The sequence below is a fragment of the Pongo abelii genome, chromosome 6, assembly GCF_028885655.2.
Source record: "Pongo abelii isolate AG06213 chromosome 6, NHGRI_mPonAbe1-v2.0_pri, whole genome shotgun sequence".
Lineage (NCBI taxonomy): Eukaryota > Metazoa > Chordata > Mammalia > Primates > Hominidae > Pongo > Pongo abelii.
In genome coordinates, this window is record NC_071991.2 from 114,906,200 (window position 1) to 114,924,086 (window position 17,887).

General features: G+C 39.8%; 1 protein-coding gene across 4 annotated transcripts in view; it reads right to left on the reverse strand.

Annotated features, from left to right (window-relative positions):
• CTTNBP2 (cortactin binding protein 2) overlaps positions 1–17,887 on the reverse strand; it is a 168,473-nt gene that overhangs the window by 51,883 nt on the left and 98,703 nt on the right. For all 4 annotated transcript variants that reach the window (XM_024249230.3, XM_054558804.2, XM_054558805.2 and 1 more), the window contains 2 exon segments: positions 15,374–15,628; positions 4,972–5,089 (listed from right to left, as the gene is read on the reverse strand). In XM_024249230.3, coding sequence (XP_024104998.2) covers positions 4,972–5,089; positions 15,374–15,628 — 373 coding nt within the window.

Consider the following 17,887-nt stretch of genomic DNA (forward strand, 5'->3'; position numbering starts at 1 on the left):
TTCTCTCCACCTTTTCCAGACTTCTTAATGATAGTGTGTTTCGGGGCTCTATTTATTTTTCTTTCTCTATTTATTTTGTGCATGTTCATTCCCTTAGTGATCTCATCCAGTCCCATGACTTTAAATATCACTGATAGACTGCTGACCTTCACATTTATTCACCCAGCTCTCACTCGTCTCAGGAGTTCCTGCTGACCTGACATCTCCACACAGATATCCTAACAGACATCTCAAATTCCTACATCCAAATCCGAACTCCCCAACTTCATGAGAAAATCTGTTTCACTCACAGCCTTTCCCCCTAACAAGTACTGGCAACTCCATCGTGCCAGTTGGTCAGACTGAACACCCTGAATTATCTATGAATCTCCTCCCTCTCTCACACTTCACATTCAATCCATGAGGAAGTTCTGTTGACTCTATCTTCAACTGTATCCAGAACCCAAGTCCTTCTCATCACCTCATCTGCTGCATTCCTACACTGAGCCACCATAATTGTCTCTCACCTGGAATACCATATGCATGTACTAACAGGTGTTCCTGATTTATCTGTGACTTCCTATAGTTGATTCTCAACAAAGCAGCCAGTGCTACTGTTAAAATGTGCATCAGATCCCATCTCTCCTACAATCGAACACTGCAATGGCTACCTTAAGTTCTTAAAATGGCCTATGCATTCCAACAAGATCAGGCCATGCTCCACCCTGTAACTGCTCTCCTGCACTCAAACACTGAAATGGCTACTGCTCTGACCCGTCTTCCTGCTTCTCTTTCCTTTTAACCCAGTCACCCTGCCCTCCTTGCAGTTCCTCAGACACAACAGGAATGCTGCTACCTCAGGCCTCTGTCCAACTGGTGCTAAAGCTCCTTGAACCTTAGATATCCACATAGCTGCCCTGTTCACCTCCTTCAAGCCTTGGCTTCAATGTCTCATCAGTGAGGCAAACTTGGCCACCATTTTAAAAGCTGAAACACACCCTTACAATCCTCATCCCCCTTAGTCTTTTCCATAGCATATCTCACCACCTCACAATGCCAAAAAATAAATTTTTCATATGTTTATTGTTCATTTTATCTCTTAATGTTAGACTATAAACTTTAGGATGAGAACAATCTTCTTAAAAATTTTCTGACTTCCATCAAGTGGCTAAGATAGTGACTGGCACAAGAGCAGCTCAATAAGCATATGTTCAATGAATTAATAAAAAGGTGTTTCTTCAATGGATGAAGAAAACTATTCTACCAGAGATTTTTTCCACTGTCTTCCCATGTTATTCTCAGCTTAAAATAATCAGCTTCTGTCTATGTAACTGCACGAAACTTGTCTCCCTGTTAGCAGTAACTTCTATTTGCCAAATGCAATCAACTCTTTTTAACCCTTACAGTCTAGGGAATGTGATACTATTAAATTAATTCTTCCTGTTGGAAAGGTCTCCTAACTTGAATCCAATTACAGCATTGTTTTCTTTTTCTTCTCCTTTTTTTTTTTTGAGATGGGGTCTTTCTCTGTCACCCAGGCTGGAGGGCAGTGGTGCCACCTTGTCTCACTGCAGCCTCGACCTCCCTGGCTCAGGAAATCCTCTCACCTCAGCACCCACGGGGTAGAGAACAGTTGGGACTACAGGCACGTGCCACCATGCCTGGCAATTTATTTTTATTTTTTGAAGAGATGGAGTTTTGCCATGTTGCCCAGACTGCCCATGTTGCCCAGGTCTTGAACTCCTGGGCTCAAGGAATCCTCCTGCCTCAGCCTCCTCAAATGCTCGGATTACAGGCATGAGCTACCATGCCTGACCATACACCATTATTTTTTGGCTCTTTTCCTTCCTATTTCCCAATCTTCTTTTAGAGTAATTTTTAAAAAATATTTTCTGACCTAAAAATGGGAGTTTCTCTGGGCTTGGCCTTCAGTTTGCTTTCCCCCTCACCCTATATATCATTCCTGTCTCATAGCACACCTATGACTTGAACCATGACCCTGTTCTCCAGCCTTGTGACTCCCTGGCTTGTTGAGGCCTCCTTCCCTCTTACTAGGTACCAGTCATGCTCCCCATCTATGGTACCCTGTGTATCAAGATCAAGACAATTATTTTCCCATTACCTACCTCTTACTTCCTCACTTACAATCATTCAATTGTTCATTCATGTCCACAGGATTGCATCAAAACTTACACGGAAGATTGAGTCAAAAGGAATACAAGGCCTTTTATGACCTGACTCTAGACTTCCCATACTTATCTCCCTCCTCTCCCCAGCACTGCAGATATAGCTAAATACCTGTAAAGACTCCAAAGCACATCCCCTTCAGTGCCTCCAGATATGCTGCTAGTTCACCTGGAATGGCTCTATTTTCCACTCTTTCTTGGCTCAGCTCTTCATCAATTTTCACTTAAATCTTCCACAGGGAAGCTCTTACCTCCCCTATGCATATTTTTACACTTTGCCTCATTTAGTGGTACTTACAACAAATATAGGCTTGGAGTTGTATTTTTAAACTTTTACACAGATGGTTTTATATTATGTGTCCTTTTATAACTGACTTCTTCACTCAACATTTTTTTAATGTATTTCAGGTGATTTATATAGATAAAATTTTTTAACTGCTACTTGGTACCTTTAAAATATGAATTTTCTACACTTTATTCTATTTATCCATTCCCTAATAGATTTCCATTTAGAGTGCTTTCAGTTTTCTAGTATTATACACAATGCTGCAACACACATTTTCATATGTCTCCTGGTACACACATGCAAGAGTGCTTCCAGCTATGTGCTTAGGCGAGGAGTAGTTTGTCGAATAAATGAAAATAATTGTGCATCTTTTTTCTTCTTTGACATATTCTGTTCTTCAGTTTCTCTTTTTTTTTTGAGATGGAGTCTCACTCTGTCACCCAGGCTGCAGTGCAGTGGCGCCATCTTGGCTCACTGCAACCTCTGCCTCCTGGGTTCAAGCGATTCTCCTGCCTCAGCCTCCTGAGTAGCTGGAATTACAGGTATATGCCACCATACCCAGATGATTTTGTATTTTTTAGTAGAGACGGGGTTTCCCTATGTTGGTCAGGCTGGTCTCGAACTCCTGACCTCAGGTGATTCGCTCACCTCAGCCTCCCAAAGTGCTGGGATTACAGGTGTGAGCCACCGCACCTGGCCCCACTTACTTTCTATAGTTCATTTGCATTCGCAGCTTTTATCATCAGCCTTATGGAAGTAATCATAATCTAAATGCATATCCTGTCTTTTTTACTTCTCTCAGATTGTCAGAATTGGAATCTTAGAAAGACCTTAAGAAACGATCCACTCTTTTGCACTCAGGTGTATGAATAATTACTAACCCTATTAACAGGTGAGCAGACTGAGGTGAGAGAAGGCTAAGCACCTTGCCTGACATTACACAGACATCTGGGTACTGGGATTCAGATGCCCTTTCCCTGAAATCACACTACCTAATGTCCAGTCTTCCACAGGATGTGCACCTGCAAATCCTGCCAACATGTCCAAGATAGAAATTATACTCAGGTCTCCCATATCAGTCTTTTATTTCATAAAGTCCTCCTTAATCCTCAATTTTAGGATTTCCCATCCCTCTCCTCATTATATACCATTTCCTTCTCCTCCACCCTGGTCCAACTGAGGACACATCATTAAAACTTTTTGATGCTTGATCTGTTTCCAGACTCTCTATAGGTTGATTTGTCCCAGAAAGAGCTGCCTACAAAATTCCAAAACACCGTTTGTATCATATTATGCACTATCAACAATCTCATTGGCTCATCTTTGACGGCCACATAAGGTCAAAACTACTGAAATGAGCATTAAACTGCCCAAAACATCAATTGCGCTGTCTCATCCTTCCAATTCCCCACCTCTAATCACACTTCTATCCCAGCCATGCCAATATGCTTCATATTTTTCACATCTAAGATACCATAGGTATATATATTTATTCCTTCTGTGTTTTAAATGTTTAATATCAAAAAGTGGAATATAATTAAATGATAGCATTTACATTCCATAATAAAATTTTAGCTCAACAGAAAGTTTTCCATGTTTGTTATTAGGTTAGCATCAGCCTGTAATAAGAGAACTATTTTAGAGAAATTCTATATAAGACACTGTTTCAGACACTGAGCAGTGATTCAAAAGTTTAAGGTCCCGAAACCTAGAGTTTAATGATAAATAAAGCCTTCTTTCAACCAAAAAAACCCACTCAGGTTTAAAGAGAATTTCTATGATTCTCTTTTATATTTTATATTAAAGTATACTTACTTACACAGTTTGCATATATGCTTCCTTACCATTCTGAAATTTTCTTCACAAAATAAAAGTATATGAATGTATGTATTAGGTTGAAGATAAAAACATTATTTCAATTTTTAAAATTTTGCTTATCCTAAAATTGAATTACTGATACAGCTGGCTGACTGGATGGATTGGGTGATAATCTTAATATAAGAGGTCATGATGTTTTGTAAGGTCTATACTCCACACTCATAAACCCACAAGTGAGCCTTTATAAAATATGATAAGGAGCATATACTCTTGGAGCTGGAAGGGACCCAAAAGATGATCAATTATCTTCATAGAAAAGTAGGCGACCAGGTGCTGGGAGACAACCAACTTGCCTGCCTCATACAATCAGCTGATGCAGAGTACGTAGCTGGGATTTCTCATATCCCGCCAATCTAATGTCTAGAAAGACAATCTAAGTCAGAAGAAAAACGCAATAAATATTTAGATTGCTCTCCTAGGTCAGTAAAATACAAGAAGCCAGCATTACTTGAATAGCAATTAGTTCTGCAAAAAGTCATTCTACACCGAAAAATAGTTAATTATCACACTTATAGTCAGCATTTTTGCCATAGCTAGGGCTCCAAAAAGGTTAGAAAGGACATGTAAATAGTTTTTCCCATTGTACCAGAGGCCCCAGCAGCATAGGGGAAAGATAAACAATAAGCTCTGAACATCACTCACTCAGATTCTCCAGCAAATGCTTGCAGTCATCAGTGGCAACATCATGCACAGTCCGATTGCACTTGTCTCTTCTTTCTGGCTCAAGCCCTCTGTGCCTACACAAGATTTCCAGGCAGTTCTGTAAAGACAAGAGCTCTGTTACCTCCAAGTCCAAATGAATTTTGAGTGCAAAACCCAAAGGAAAAGCCAGTTGCCGATAACAATCAAATCAAGAATTCACAGCTATAAATCTTATTTCAATTCCATCAACCCCAATATACAGATTAATCTTAGATTAAACTAAACAATGTCTAGAAATGCAAAACAAAGAGTGCTTATTTAAATGCAAATGATAGGATCATAACACTGTTCCACAGAACAGCTTCTTAGGTTTCAAGAAAAAAAATAGCTTGCTAATCACTCAGTCTGCAGATTGAAATTAAGAACAAAATTAATTTCAGCAGACATTCTCCTTTTATGGTAATTTGGCAATAGAAAACAAAAAGACTTTTGCTATAACGGGATGTACTTTGCTGTTTTCTAGACTATAAACTGCTTTCCTGGTAATATAAGTGCAGGGCTCTAATTTTAACAATTCTAAGAGTCCTCATAAGCATATTTGTATTTGAGATGTTACCTTGCCATATTTTATTTGAAAAATATGCAGATCATGTTGATTGAGATTTTAGAAAAACATTCCCTATAGATGTTGAAGTTATGCTACCTTTCCTTTTCAGCTTTTTCTTCTTCTGTGTTGCTTAAGGAAATCTCCATTCAAAAAGTAGAACTACGAACTGAAAAGTCTTAGTCCTCCATATTTTTTCAAATGCAAAGTAAGAGACAATATATATACATAAATTTGCTAATAAATAAGCACATGGCAAGATATTACATCAGGATATTTACCAAGGAACTCTCCTATATCAATGTTTACCACTTGATGATTTGTTGGCTAATTTCCCACAAGGCTAAGGAGAAAAATGAATAGACCAGAAAGCATGAAAAGGAACTAATAACCAAAACAAGCAATGCCCTGCCCATCACTCCCCTAAACACACACACACACGTACACACACACACACACACGTACAAACACACACACACACCTGTACACACACACGCGCACACACACACCCACTCGGAGGCATGGGGCTGTCTTGCAGTTCTAACAACATATTAAATCAGGTCATCTTGAATAGCCTTTTCTTACCTCTCTGTAGCACACCCTTACATCTATTTTAAAATATACCTTTTTCCTTTCTAATATAAAATATTTTTAAAAGAAATACCATATCTGGCTGGGTGTGGTGGCTCATGTCTGTAATCCCAGCACTTTGGGAGGCCAAGGCAGGTGGATCACTTGAGGTCAGGAGTTCCAGACCAGCCTGGCCTGGCCAACATGGTGAAACCCCATCCTACTAAAAATACAAAAATTAGCCAGACATGGTGGTGGGCGCCTGTAATCCCAGCTACCCTGGAGGCTGAGGCAGGAGAATCGCTTGAACCCAGGAGGCGGAAGTTGCAGTGAGCCAAGATCATGCCACTGTGTGACAAAGCAAGACTCTGTCTCAAAAAAAAAAAAAAGAAAGAAAGAAAGAAAGAAATATAATATCCACACAGAAGTGTATAACTTGAAGCATTATCACAAAACACACATACTTGTGGAAGGAGCACTTTGGAAGCCCCTTTTGTACTCCATCTCAACAATTAACTCCTCCCTCCCTGCCAGAGGCAACTACTATCTGATTTCTAATATTAGAGATTGGTTTGGTCTATTTGTGAACTCTATATAAATGGAATCATACTGTATGTAGGTGCATTTTTATATTTGGCTTCTTTCATTCAATATAATGTCTCTAAGATTCATCCATGTGTTGGGCGTAGTCAGAATTCGTCTTCATTAAAAAATGATTACTATATGGGATTCCATTATATTCCATTATGGTATACCATAATTTACTTATCCATTCTTTTGTTGATGAACATTTGTGTTCTGCTATAAACATTCTAGTACATGTCCTGTGGTGGACACGTGTTTGGTGTTCAGTATATAGTAGAGCTGGACTGCTGTGCACAGGGCATGCACATGTTCTACGTTAGTCCATACTGCAAACAGCTTTCAAAAGTGCCTACACCAATATGCACTTCCACAAGGAGTAAACATGAGTTCCAGTTGCTTCATGTTGCCTCTGAAACATACTTTTAAATGCAATAATGAGTTCGCTAGAAAGTACAGTGAGTCCCTAAGGGCCAGAAAGAAAAACAAAAAAGTAAGCAGAAACCACCAATTCAGTGAAACTTTAACAGGAAGCCAGTGCTGCTATGAAGGTAAAGATGACAGACAGAACCTTCTTGGATGGTGGAAGGATAGGACACTGTGCCTTGCGTTTCCTGAGAAAAGAAAATCTGCCTGCTTGCAAAGGGAAGCAACTAGGACATTTGTTTCTCCCTGCCTGGCCCTGTTCAGGTTAGAGGGATCTCTCTAAAACTTGCCATTTAAGTCTGGCAGTCTGTACAATTATTATGTGGCCATTAAAAAAGTAAATCTTAAAGAAAAGTCTGGAAGTCTGGCTTTCATAGGTCTACAGTTCAGATTTAAGAAATTGCTAAGCTAAGAAATTAACAGAAAACAAAGTCAGATAAATAAATGTCAATTCATATCAATTTGTTATTACTAATTTGGACAAAATCAGTAAATGAATAAGATAATGTTGATTTAGAAATGAACTCTAATTAGAAACTTAAATAGGAAGCAATCTGAGAACTAAAATTAGTGAATTCTCAAGATGATAAATGACAAAAATCACACATTTATTTTGCAAGTTAGAACTTGCAGTAAATGTAGGTAAGAGCCACAGCAGACCTGGATTCTAATCCTGCCAACCAAAATGACTCTATCTACCACTGTTGCTGAATCATTTAACATTTTCCTGCTTTCATTTCTCTATCTGTATTTCAAGTATCTATATCTCAAAAGGCTAACGTGACTTAAATGAAAGTGCACACAAAGTTCTTATATTCTTGGCCTGTACTAAACTCCCAATATTTATTAGTAGCTATTATTATTACTATAATCAACATCATCATCACCAGCTAGAAAACAGTCCAAATATCCAGTTAACTGGTGAGGTACTACAGCACATAACAAATGTCACTAATCTCAAGACAATTTAAGTGTTGTTACTTCAGATTACAAACAGAAATGATAAAAGGGGTAACACAAGTTTGCAATACTCCTGAACTGAGAGTCTTTTATTTCTGGCCTTCAAAGTAGGTTATTTCTAATTTTTATTACATTCAGGTAGGTCAGCGGGTCAGAACATAAGCAGTGACTTTCTCTTTAAGGAAGCATGAATGTCAGTCCCCATGAGGGTAGCACATAGCCAAACACTACTACAAGTGTAAATTCTGCAGTGTGTGCTGGCTGCATGGGGAACTCAATCAAAGTGAAAACTTTGGCCCCACTGACACTTAACAACAACAGCTACAACAACTATTTGAGCACATACTAAGTTCCAGGCACATTCCACACTTTGCAAGTATTCAGTGTTCGTTTAGCCCACACAACAACTTTATAAGTAAGGCACAAAGCCCCTTTGGGCCAGGGGCTATTATGAGGGCTAAGGGTCCTGATGGTGAATAAGGTAGAGCAGTTGCATGTCTCAGGGAGGAGTGCAACATGTCCTGATACACTCAGAAAAGGGGCTGGTGAAGCAATGAGTACAGTTTTACTTTATGGAGGAGCAGGAGGAGGTAAAGAGGGAGAGAAGTATCTACACTCTCTCCTTGTTGAATGGGGTTGTGTGAAGAGGACAAATGCTGTGATCCCAGTCCCTGCTTCTGGAAATAGAGTCCCAGGGGCCCTAAACTGGGCAGGATGTCCTACCCAAGTGATACGGAGACAGGGATCTAGATGGATGAGTTTAAGCTAAATTCCTATCAGGATACAGAGACATCTGCTATAACAGAGACCTTTTAAAGAAGTAGTTTAGGCCTCAGCTTTCACATGCACTCACACTCCACTTGCCAGAACTCAAGTATTTGGCCATAGTTCCCTGCAATGGGGACTGGAGAATGCTGTCTTTATTCTGGGTGCCCATGGGTCCAGCTGAAACAGACGGATCTGTTACTATGGACCAAGGACAGAGGAGAGGTTGAGGGGTGAGGGAAGTGCCAGGCTCCTTTAGGCAGAGCTGAGAAGCAAGGTACCAGTGCCCAGGAAATTCAGTAGAAACCCCAAGTCCAGAGAGCTAGAGATAAAAATCAAAGTCAGAGCAGGGAGCCAAGAGTTTGAGATTGAACAGAGGGAAAGAAAGTGAAAAAAGTTTGCAATTATATGTTTAAAGCCCAGCTCAAGTGCTGAGAACAACCTTGGGGTGTAACTGCTGCTTTACAGGGCTGGGGAGACGGAAGCTGTTAACGTGGGAAATAACGACACGAGCAAGAAGGTAGAGTTAGGTGTGCATGGCCAAAGATGAAGTTGGCTGCTGTCAGCTGTGAAGGGCTGAGTGCTATGCACTTTGCTTGCTTTTCCGTAGGCATGAGGATGTGTTTGGGAAGGAAAGTGCCATGTTCAGCTCTGTTCTGAAAAGCAATTGTTGTACTGAAAGATTACATTGGAAAGGATGAGAGTGACAGCAAGGAGACCAGTTAAGAAAAATATAGTAGTCCATTCTCTTACTGACTCAGCAAACATTTAGTACTTTTGGGCCACAGGCTCTGCTGGACACGGTATATATAAGGATTAAAAAGTAACTGTTCAGAGGAGATGCAGAGGCAGAGAAGCATGCAAACAATTACAATAAAGTACACGCACTCTAAGCAAAGTGTGGAGAGGTATCCTGGGAACACCTAACTCCAAGAAGCCAAGACAAGCTGAAATGTTTTCCAGGCAGAGAGGGGTCAGGACAGGAGAAGAGGCCATTTGAGGTAATGGCAGCAGCAGGGAGGGGAGAGAGCACAGTATGTTTGCACATTGGCCGGTCATGCGTGGTGAAAGCCTAACACGCACTAAGGAAGGAGACAGAAGTGTGCCTAGGGGAGCAGACCAAGGCCAGATCAGGAAGGGACTTGACTGTCATGATAGGCATCCCTGCCCTGGAAGTGAGGCTTGGGAAGACATGAAGCAGGTAATTTCATCACCATGTTCACCTGTTAGAAAGGCCCCTCACATGGCAATGTAAGGGAAGCAGAGAGACCAAACATGATGAGACCACGGCAGTACCGTGAATGTGACCAGACAGCAGATGATGAGGGCTCCCTTAGGGCAGCGCTGACAAGACTATGGAGGAGGCAAGGTATTCAAAATTTATTCGTAAAAGAGTAAATCAAGAGTCGTGTTGATCATTTGAGTTCTTTAAGTTAGGAAGATGGGGCAAGTAAACAAATGCCAGGTGATGCTATTGAAGTAAGAGAGGAGAAGCAAGAATTGCAGCAGATTGGCCAAGAAGCATAAACATTAGGGCCCAATAATGTGCTAGAAGGGAGCTGTCTGGTGGAAGCAAAAGTGAATGTGGTCCCCAACAGGATTACCCTATAACTGTTTAAACTGGAACACATTATTGAGTAAAAGGGGGCACTGTTAATAATTACACTGGGATGACAGGCATAAACAGCTTGTACTGAGAAAACTGGTAAGTTTGTTCACTGGTTACCAAGGAAAGGACCTGCTTAGACAGACTCAGAAAATGCTTAAGTAGGGCTAGAGATGAGATTTTACAATCCCTATAGATTATATTCTGCGGATCAACAAGATCATTCAAGTGAGAAAGTTCAGAGTCACAAGAAAAAGGATCAAAACCCAGATCCACGAAAGGTGTTGGTGGGAAACACTGGATGGCCCATGTCTTGGATGAGAGGTGGAGCGTGTCCCTGGGCAGCCAAGTTTACATTCCCTTTAGGGTTCTGCCAGTCATTGCTGTCCAAAGTAAGAAAGGATTCAGTACTCTTCACTGAACATTACAGGGAATGAGTATAAAAAGGCATTTTCCAGAACAATTTTTTAAAAAATTAATAGAAAAAAGGAAATAATCATAGATAATCAAAAGCATTACAACAGAGTTCAAAGAACAGATTTCTATTTATCATGATTAAAATATAGTTCCAATGACTTTGTGCCTTTCGCAGGCACCTTATCTAATTTTCTCTTTTCTAAACTAGCTACCCAACTCCATGCGACAATGAATAACTTTAGTGACTTCTATTATCTTGTTCCTGTTGCATCCAATTCCTAGGAAGATGGAATCCAAATGTTGGGGCGTCATGTGGACCTCTGCACATACCTCATGGAGACCTCCTGGGGGACCGAGGTGGCTGCTACAGTGTGAGTGGAAACGTCTGACTCTCATATGGCTAAAAGCTAACAATGCATCAGGCAGATCGCAATCCTAACACATAAAAATGATCTAAAGTAGGTAACAAGAGGGCTACCACCTGATCAGAGGACAGTGGGCCTGCCCAGAGATGACCTCCAGGATGCTGGAGATGAATGTTTGGAGGACAAGTAAAAAGGCAGATATGGAGATATGGGTTTGGGACCAGTTACTGCAGGAGTCACAGCTGACTCCTGAAAGACTGGATAAGCTCTTAGAAAATAGGAGTAGGCAGCTGAGAATAAAGCTTGGGAGTTGCTTAGAGTGAAAACACACACACACCCCCCAAAAAAACACAAAGCAGAAAAACAAATAGGAAGCCTGGTCAGCAAAGTTGGAGAGGAAGCGAGAAAAGGGCAGTGTTCTGGAAGCCCAGGGAGAGAGGAGTTTGCATTAAATCGTCAACTTGTTAAAACACGCAGGGAGACTGAGCAAAAGCAGAAGCGACAGGAAGCCACTGGCTTCGGCAACACATAAGCAAGAAGTATAACCTCCTCCTGTAGTCAAAAATTCACGCAGTCCCCTCAGTGAAAAAAATCTCTGGGTATATGAACTTCAGCAACAGAGCCGCTCAAATCCAATCTCCTAAATTTGTTTCGGTTGCAGGAAACTAACATGTCAATGGTTTCATGACAGAACAGGAAGTTTCGTTAAGAAACTCATGTATCTATTCACAAGAAATGATGGAAACGAAGGCTTATCCTTAGTTCAGCAGCCTCTCTGGAATAGTCAGGCCAGCTGTAGAGAGAGGTTTTCCAATGACATTTAATGGTGGTCTGCACAAATTTCTTAACCATTGGAAAAAAGACCAGGCGCTAACGTGGAAAAAGGACAGATTTGGGAATTTGATCTTCAGGAATTAGTTACCCATTTCCCATTTGCTGTAGATAAAGACTTAGTTTCTTCATCTACAACACAAGGGAAACTGACTAGATGAACTATGTCAGGGGTCCCCAAACCCCTGGTCGCAGACCAGTATCAGTCCGTGGCCTGTTAGGAACCAGGCCGCACAGCAGGAGGTGAGTGGAGGGTGGGCAAGCATTCCTGCCTGAGCTCCGCCTCCTGTCAGATCAACGGTGGCATTAGACTCTCATAGGAGGGTGACCGCTATTCTGAACTACACATGCAAAAGATCTAGGTTGCATGCTCCTTATGAGGTGGAACAGTTTCATCCTGAAACCATTCCCACCCACCCCACCCCCAACCATGGAAAAATTGTCTTCCACGAAACTGGTCCCTGCTGCCAAAAAGGTTGGAGACTGCTGAGCTATGCTATGTCCCTTCAAGCTCTGAAATTCCACAATTCTCTACTGAAAACCATGTGGAAACTGAAGTCATCTTCTTGGGTAGCAATGATACTACTACCCTGTGTAGATTAGACAAACATATGCTAAAGAAAAAAATATTTTTAAGCTCTACTTGTGGTCAATGTAGAATCTTTTTACCAATGCAATGACTAGCTCGGAGCTGTATTTTTTTCAGAAATCTGGCCTTAATATCTTAGTTATAAGTGGATTACTTCCTGAAGAACTATCTCAGCCAGAATATAAATATTAGGCAAATGATACAAATATATTTTCCAATATCTTTGACTAGGGGAGAAGGAAGTATGGTACAATGAAAAGACTAATGGACTCAGGCAATCTGGGCTTCATTCCCAACTTTTATCTACTAAACCCTCTGGGGTTTAAATGCCTTAATCATAAAATGGAGAGGTTAGACTAGAAGATTAAATGTCCACTCTAGGGCTTAAAAAATATATTAATAGCCTAGCAGTATGTGAATATTGTCAGTCATGCCCACTTAAAAAAATCTCTCTTTCCTTGTCCAAAATTCATCTTGTGCTTCTTAAAGTAAAAGAATACAGGAGAGTCATAGTCTATGGGAGAAAGACGTCACATTTCCCTTGGACAATATGTCAGAGGTGTGGAAATCAATGACAATGCCATCTTTGATCATAAAAACACCAGAACTAATAAAAGATTCATAATTAAGGAGCTGAGCAGCATCACAATTGCCCTACACTGAAGGGTAATTCACCCTGGGGAGTGGGTTCCTTTCTGCCTAGCCTGAGAAGTTCAGTAGCTGAACATCCTAGATCAAGGGTGTTCAGGTTTTGTTTTTCTTTTTTTTTTTTTGCCTCTAGGCTGAGTGCAGGCATAACACACTCCTATCACTAAGATTTCATATTACATTCAGAGTTTTTCTTTTAAAGGAGTGGAGGCAGGTTGCAAATTACCCTTTCCATGCACCTCTACAACAGCAAAAGAGATTCATAGTCCTAGATTAAGTGTGCATATTCAAGTTTAAACTATTCACATTTTCCATCTTTGTCTCCCAAAAACTTTTATGTCAAATATTATTGCATTCCATTCAAATCACACATACAAATCAAGTTCCCAGAATTTTTGTATCTCTTTTGTCAAAGGGTAAAGTTGGGGAAACAAAACAACAAAACTACTGCTAACAAACAACACCTCCAGATTGAACTGAATCATGCCCTTTTCTCATTTTGTAAAACACCAAAGTCCAAGATGAACAGCTTCTGCTAAGATCACAATAACAGGAAGTTACCCAACTAGGAGCTCTAAATACACATCTTTAGCTATCTCCATCTGGATGAACACATCGTAGCACTTACATTCAGCATGTCTAAAACTGCATTCTGTCTTCTTGATCAAAATGATGCCTTTTCCTTCTTCTTTTTGGGAATGTCGCTATTATCTTTTTATTCAGCTCCCCCACTTCCCTCATCTAATCCATGTTCATTCCTAGGGCATTCCTAATATTTCTCATTATTTCCACTGCTCTCATCATCTTTCATGTAGTATCCCTTCCTGATACCAATTTCTTCATAATCTCAAATCTTCTTGATGTTGTTGCTAAATTAATCTATTTAAACTATTCAGTTGATTATTTTGCTCCTTTGTACAAAACCTTTCAATGGTTTCACTTTGACTAGTAAATTAAGACCAAACTCCTTGCTATGTCATTGAAGGCCCTGGGCCCTGCTGTGAAACTCCCAGTCAGGTCTTATTTCTCACTACTCTCCATTATCCCAATTAATAGGGACCTGTTATCCACCTCCCTACTTCCATGTGTTTGTTTTTAATGCTCCTTTCACCTGAACCACTCTTCTTTCTCAGTGGTAATGGTGAATTTAACCCTCCTTGCAAAGCTCAAAATAATTTCTACCTCCTCCAGAATGGGCCATGCCTGAGCCTAACATTCCTGGAGCTCTGCCCTTTGAAATATGTATATTCTCTTTCTTTTTCCCATAATTGCTGCATTTTTATACTGTTCCAACTGCATTTCTGTTTTCCTTGTGTTCATTTTTGTGTGTGTGCTTTTCTTGTCCTACATTTGTCTTGTACCCTGCACACTTGCCATTGAACTAGGAGCTACCTAATGGCAAAAGTGATCCTTGCAAATGTTAGCATGCACAGTGCCTTGCACTCAGGAACTTCCTAATATCTTATTGTTGCTAACACATATTAATGCTAAAGTGACTGACATCAGAAAAACATGAGTGAATGGACTACTATATTATACTATTTCTTTAATATTCAGAATCTTTCTGTATTTTATCTGAGCATCTAGAGCTCCCTCTTAGATATCCGTAAGACAGCACAGTTAGGGATTAAGTTTGGCAGCTGAGGGTACAGGGCAAGAGAATGAGCTCTGCAGCATAAGTGTGAATCCTGACCTTGCCTCTAACTAGCAGCATGGTGTTAGTACTGAAGAAAGCAACCCAATGGACTAAATCAATGCCAATGATTTGCTCCTATAGTAGATAAGATTAAATGTTTGAAATTACCCTCATATTTCTTATTAACAAACTACAAATAAATGATTTTTATTAAAAGTCTCATACCCTTGACCATAAGTAACTACTACATAGGAATAATGTCAATTTGTATTGGTAAATAACATCTGCAATTGTATCACGCAGTCTCCAATTATTCAATTTAAGTACACTTAAGCTATAGCAGACAACTTTGCTGCTTATCAAATTACAGCTGCATGATGAGGCCAGCTGCTACAAGACACACCTTAAAACCTTTGGAAGCAGCAATGTGGGCAGCAGTCCAGCCTTCTCTGTTGGCGTGGTTAATGAGGTCCGCGGGAATAACAGGCTTGGATATGCCTTCAGGACTGTCTTCTCCTCCATCCAAGTCAAAGACACTTGACTCAGACTCCTCCTCATTGAAAGAATTTCCACGAGCTGGTATTCTGTGGTACATAAGAAGCTTGAGGCTGTCCACATTACCAGTGTCCACAGCTGCGTGAACTGGTGTCCAGCCATCCTGAAAATAAAATGACCAGGGGGAAAGGGTTGATAACAACATTAATGTCAAGGATAATGTTATTGAAAGTTCACTTCTAAATGTTCTTGGGCATGGACCACTGAGCTGGGAAAAGCAGGCATTCCAATCCTGAACATCATCACTGATGAGCTGGGTAAAGTTCTCTGACCCCTGTCAGTTAACAATATTTCCAACTGCTATAACTCATGTTTGCTATTTTGTAATCATTTCTACCTACCAGTTAACCATTTGGGGTGAGCAGGTACTGTCCAGGGCATAACTGAGCATTATGTACGGTAAATCAAAATCTCAATTTAATACTATGAAAGAGAATGAACTTTAGCTTAAAGGGATTAAAAAATTTATATGCAAGAATAATGTTATTAGTAGAGTACTGAAAGAATGCAGTTATAAGCCAGTTTTACTTATAAGGCACTGACCTAACTCTGTGATCTTAAAATTTTATGCCAACCACCCCAGAAGGAAAGATCCTAAATAATAGGGAAAAGGTAGACATAAAGAAAAAACAAAGCCAAATAATTTCAGTGGAGGTTTATGGGCCCCTATTGAGTGTTTTGTGACTGCAGAGGGACACTGATCATTATAAGCTTAGAAAATGTTTCAACTAAAATTATTGGGTCTGTTTTCTAGAATACATTACTTTGGAGCCTCTATTACCCACTTAGCTGGTTGCTAGAGTAGAGGTATTAATAGAAGTCCTTTTTAGGGCAGTGATTCTCAGGTGTGGTTCCCAGACCAACAGCATCAGTATCACCTGGGAACTTTATAGAAATGTAAATTCTTAAGCCTCATCTCAGATCTACTGAATCAGAAACTCTGGGGATGGGGTCTACCAATCTGACTGAATGACCCCTCCAGGAGATTCTAATACACTAAAGTTTGACAAGCATTATTCTGGGAAAAATCTAGGTTCTATCTATAGTCTCTTCATCTTTATACAGAGATCGGTCTGCCTCCTACTCAGGCACCCATCTTGTTTAGTTTTTAAGAAAAATTTTCATAAAAGAATCTGGCCTTATTTTGGTGATTTGGTGATTTTGGCTTTATTCTTCTACCTTTAATTTCCCCTTGACATACATTTTTCATGCAGTATTTCACACTGCTATACTAAATATATTTCAGTAAGCTACAGTACACTTTAAAAAAATAATAGGGTAGAAGACAGAGAAATAGGCAATAAATATGAACAATCTAAATTTGGGCTAAGTCATCTGATCATTTGCTAAAGCTGTCCCTTATAATGTGGCTTTTTCTCTGGTTTGGTATCTCATACCAGTAAAATCTACTTGGCTAAGACAAGACAACGGTGCTCCAATCAGGTAAATAAAGTCCACTTGGCTAAGACAAGACTATGGAGCTTCAATCAGCTCCATTCAGGCGTGTTCTTCACTGGGTTGTGGACACCTTTACTTGGGTAGTATAACACTATACTACACAAGTAGTCTACTGCTGAAGAGTATAAGTGCTTTTGACCTTTCCTGATTTATATTACAAAGGCCATGCAACCATTTGTGGAGGAAAAAAATTTCTATTTTCTATCCTCTTTTGATACTTTCTTATTATAAGGCACAAGACATAATTGTTCCCAATTACACTGTTTATCTCTGGAGTTTTGAGCATCTATACTTCTAAAGGTTTTGTTCAGCTCATCAGCAACTAGTTGGAGAGAATGGATTTCTATGTTCTCTAACTTAGGATGTGACTAATTTTTATGCTGTACTACTTATTTTTCATTCAGCCCTGTGATACAAAATTAACTCATTTTTCACTATAGAATTTTATACTGAATGTGTGTAACACCACAGATTTCTCAAGTAATGTATATAAATAACATGAAAAATATAAAACTAAACTGTTTTCTCAGATTTTCAAAAAATAGGAATTTTTTAAGGAAAAAAAGCTCTAGCAATGAGTCATTAAAAATGTTTATATCTAGCTTATTACATCTCTGCATATATATGTATACATACATGTGTGTATACATACATGTGTGTATACATACATGTATGTATACATACATACATGTGTGTGTATATATATATATGTATGTATACATATATATTTTTTGAGGCAGAGTTTTGCTCTTCTCCCAGGCTGGAGTGCAACGGCGCCATCTCAGCTCACCACAACCTCTGCCTCCCAGGTTCAAGCGATTCTACTGCCTCAGCCTCCCTAGTAGCTGGGATTACAGGCATGCACCACCACGCTGGGTTAATTTTCTATTTTCAGTAGAGACGG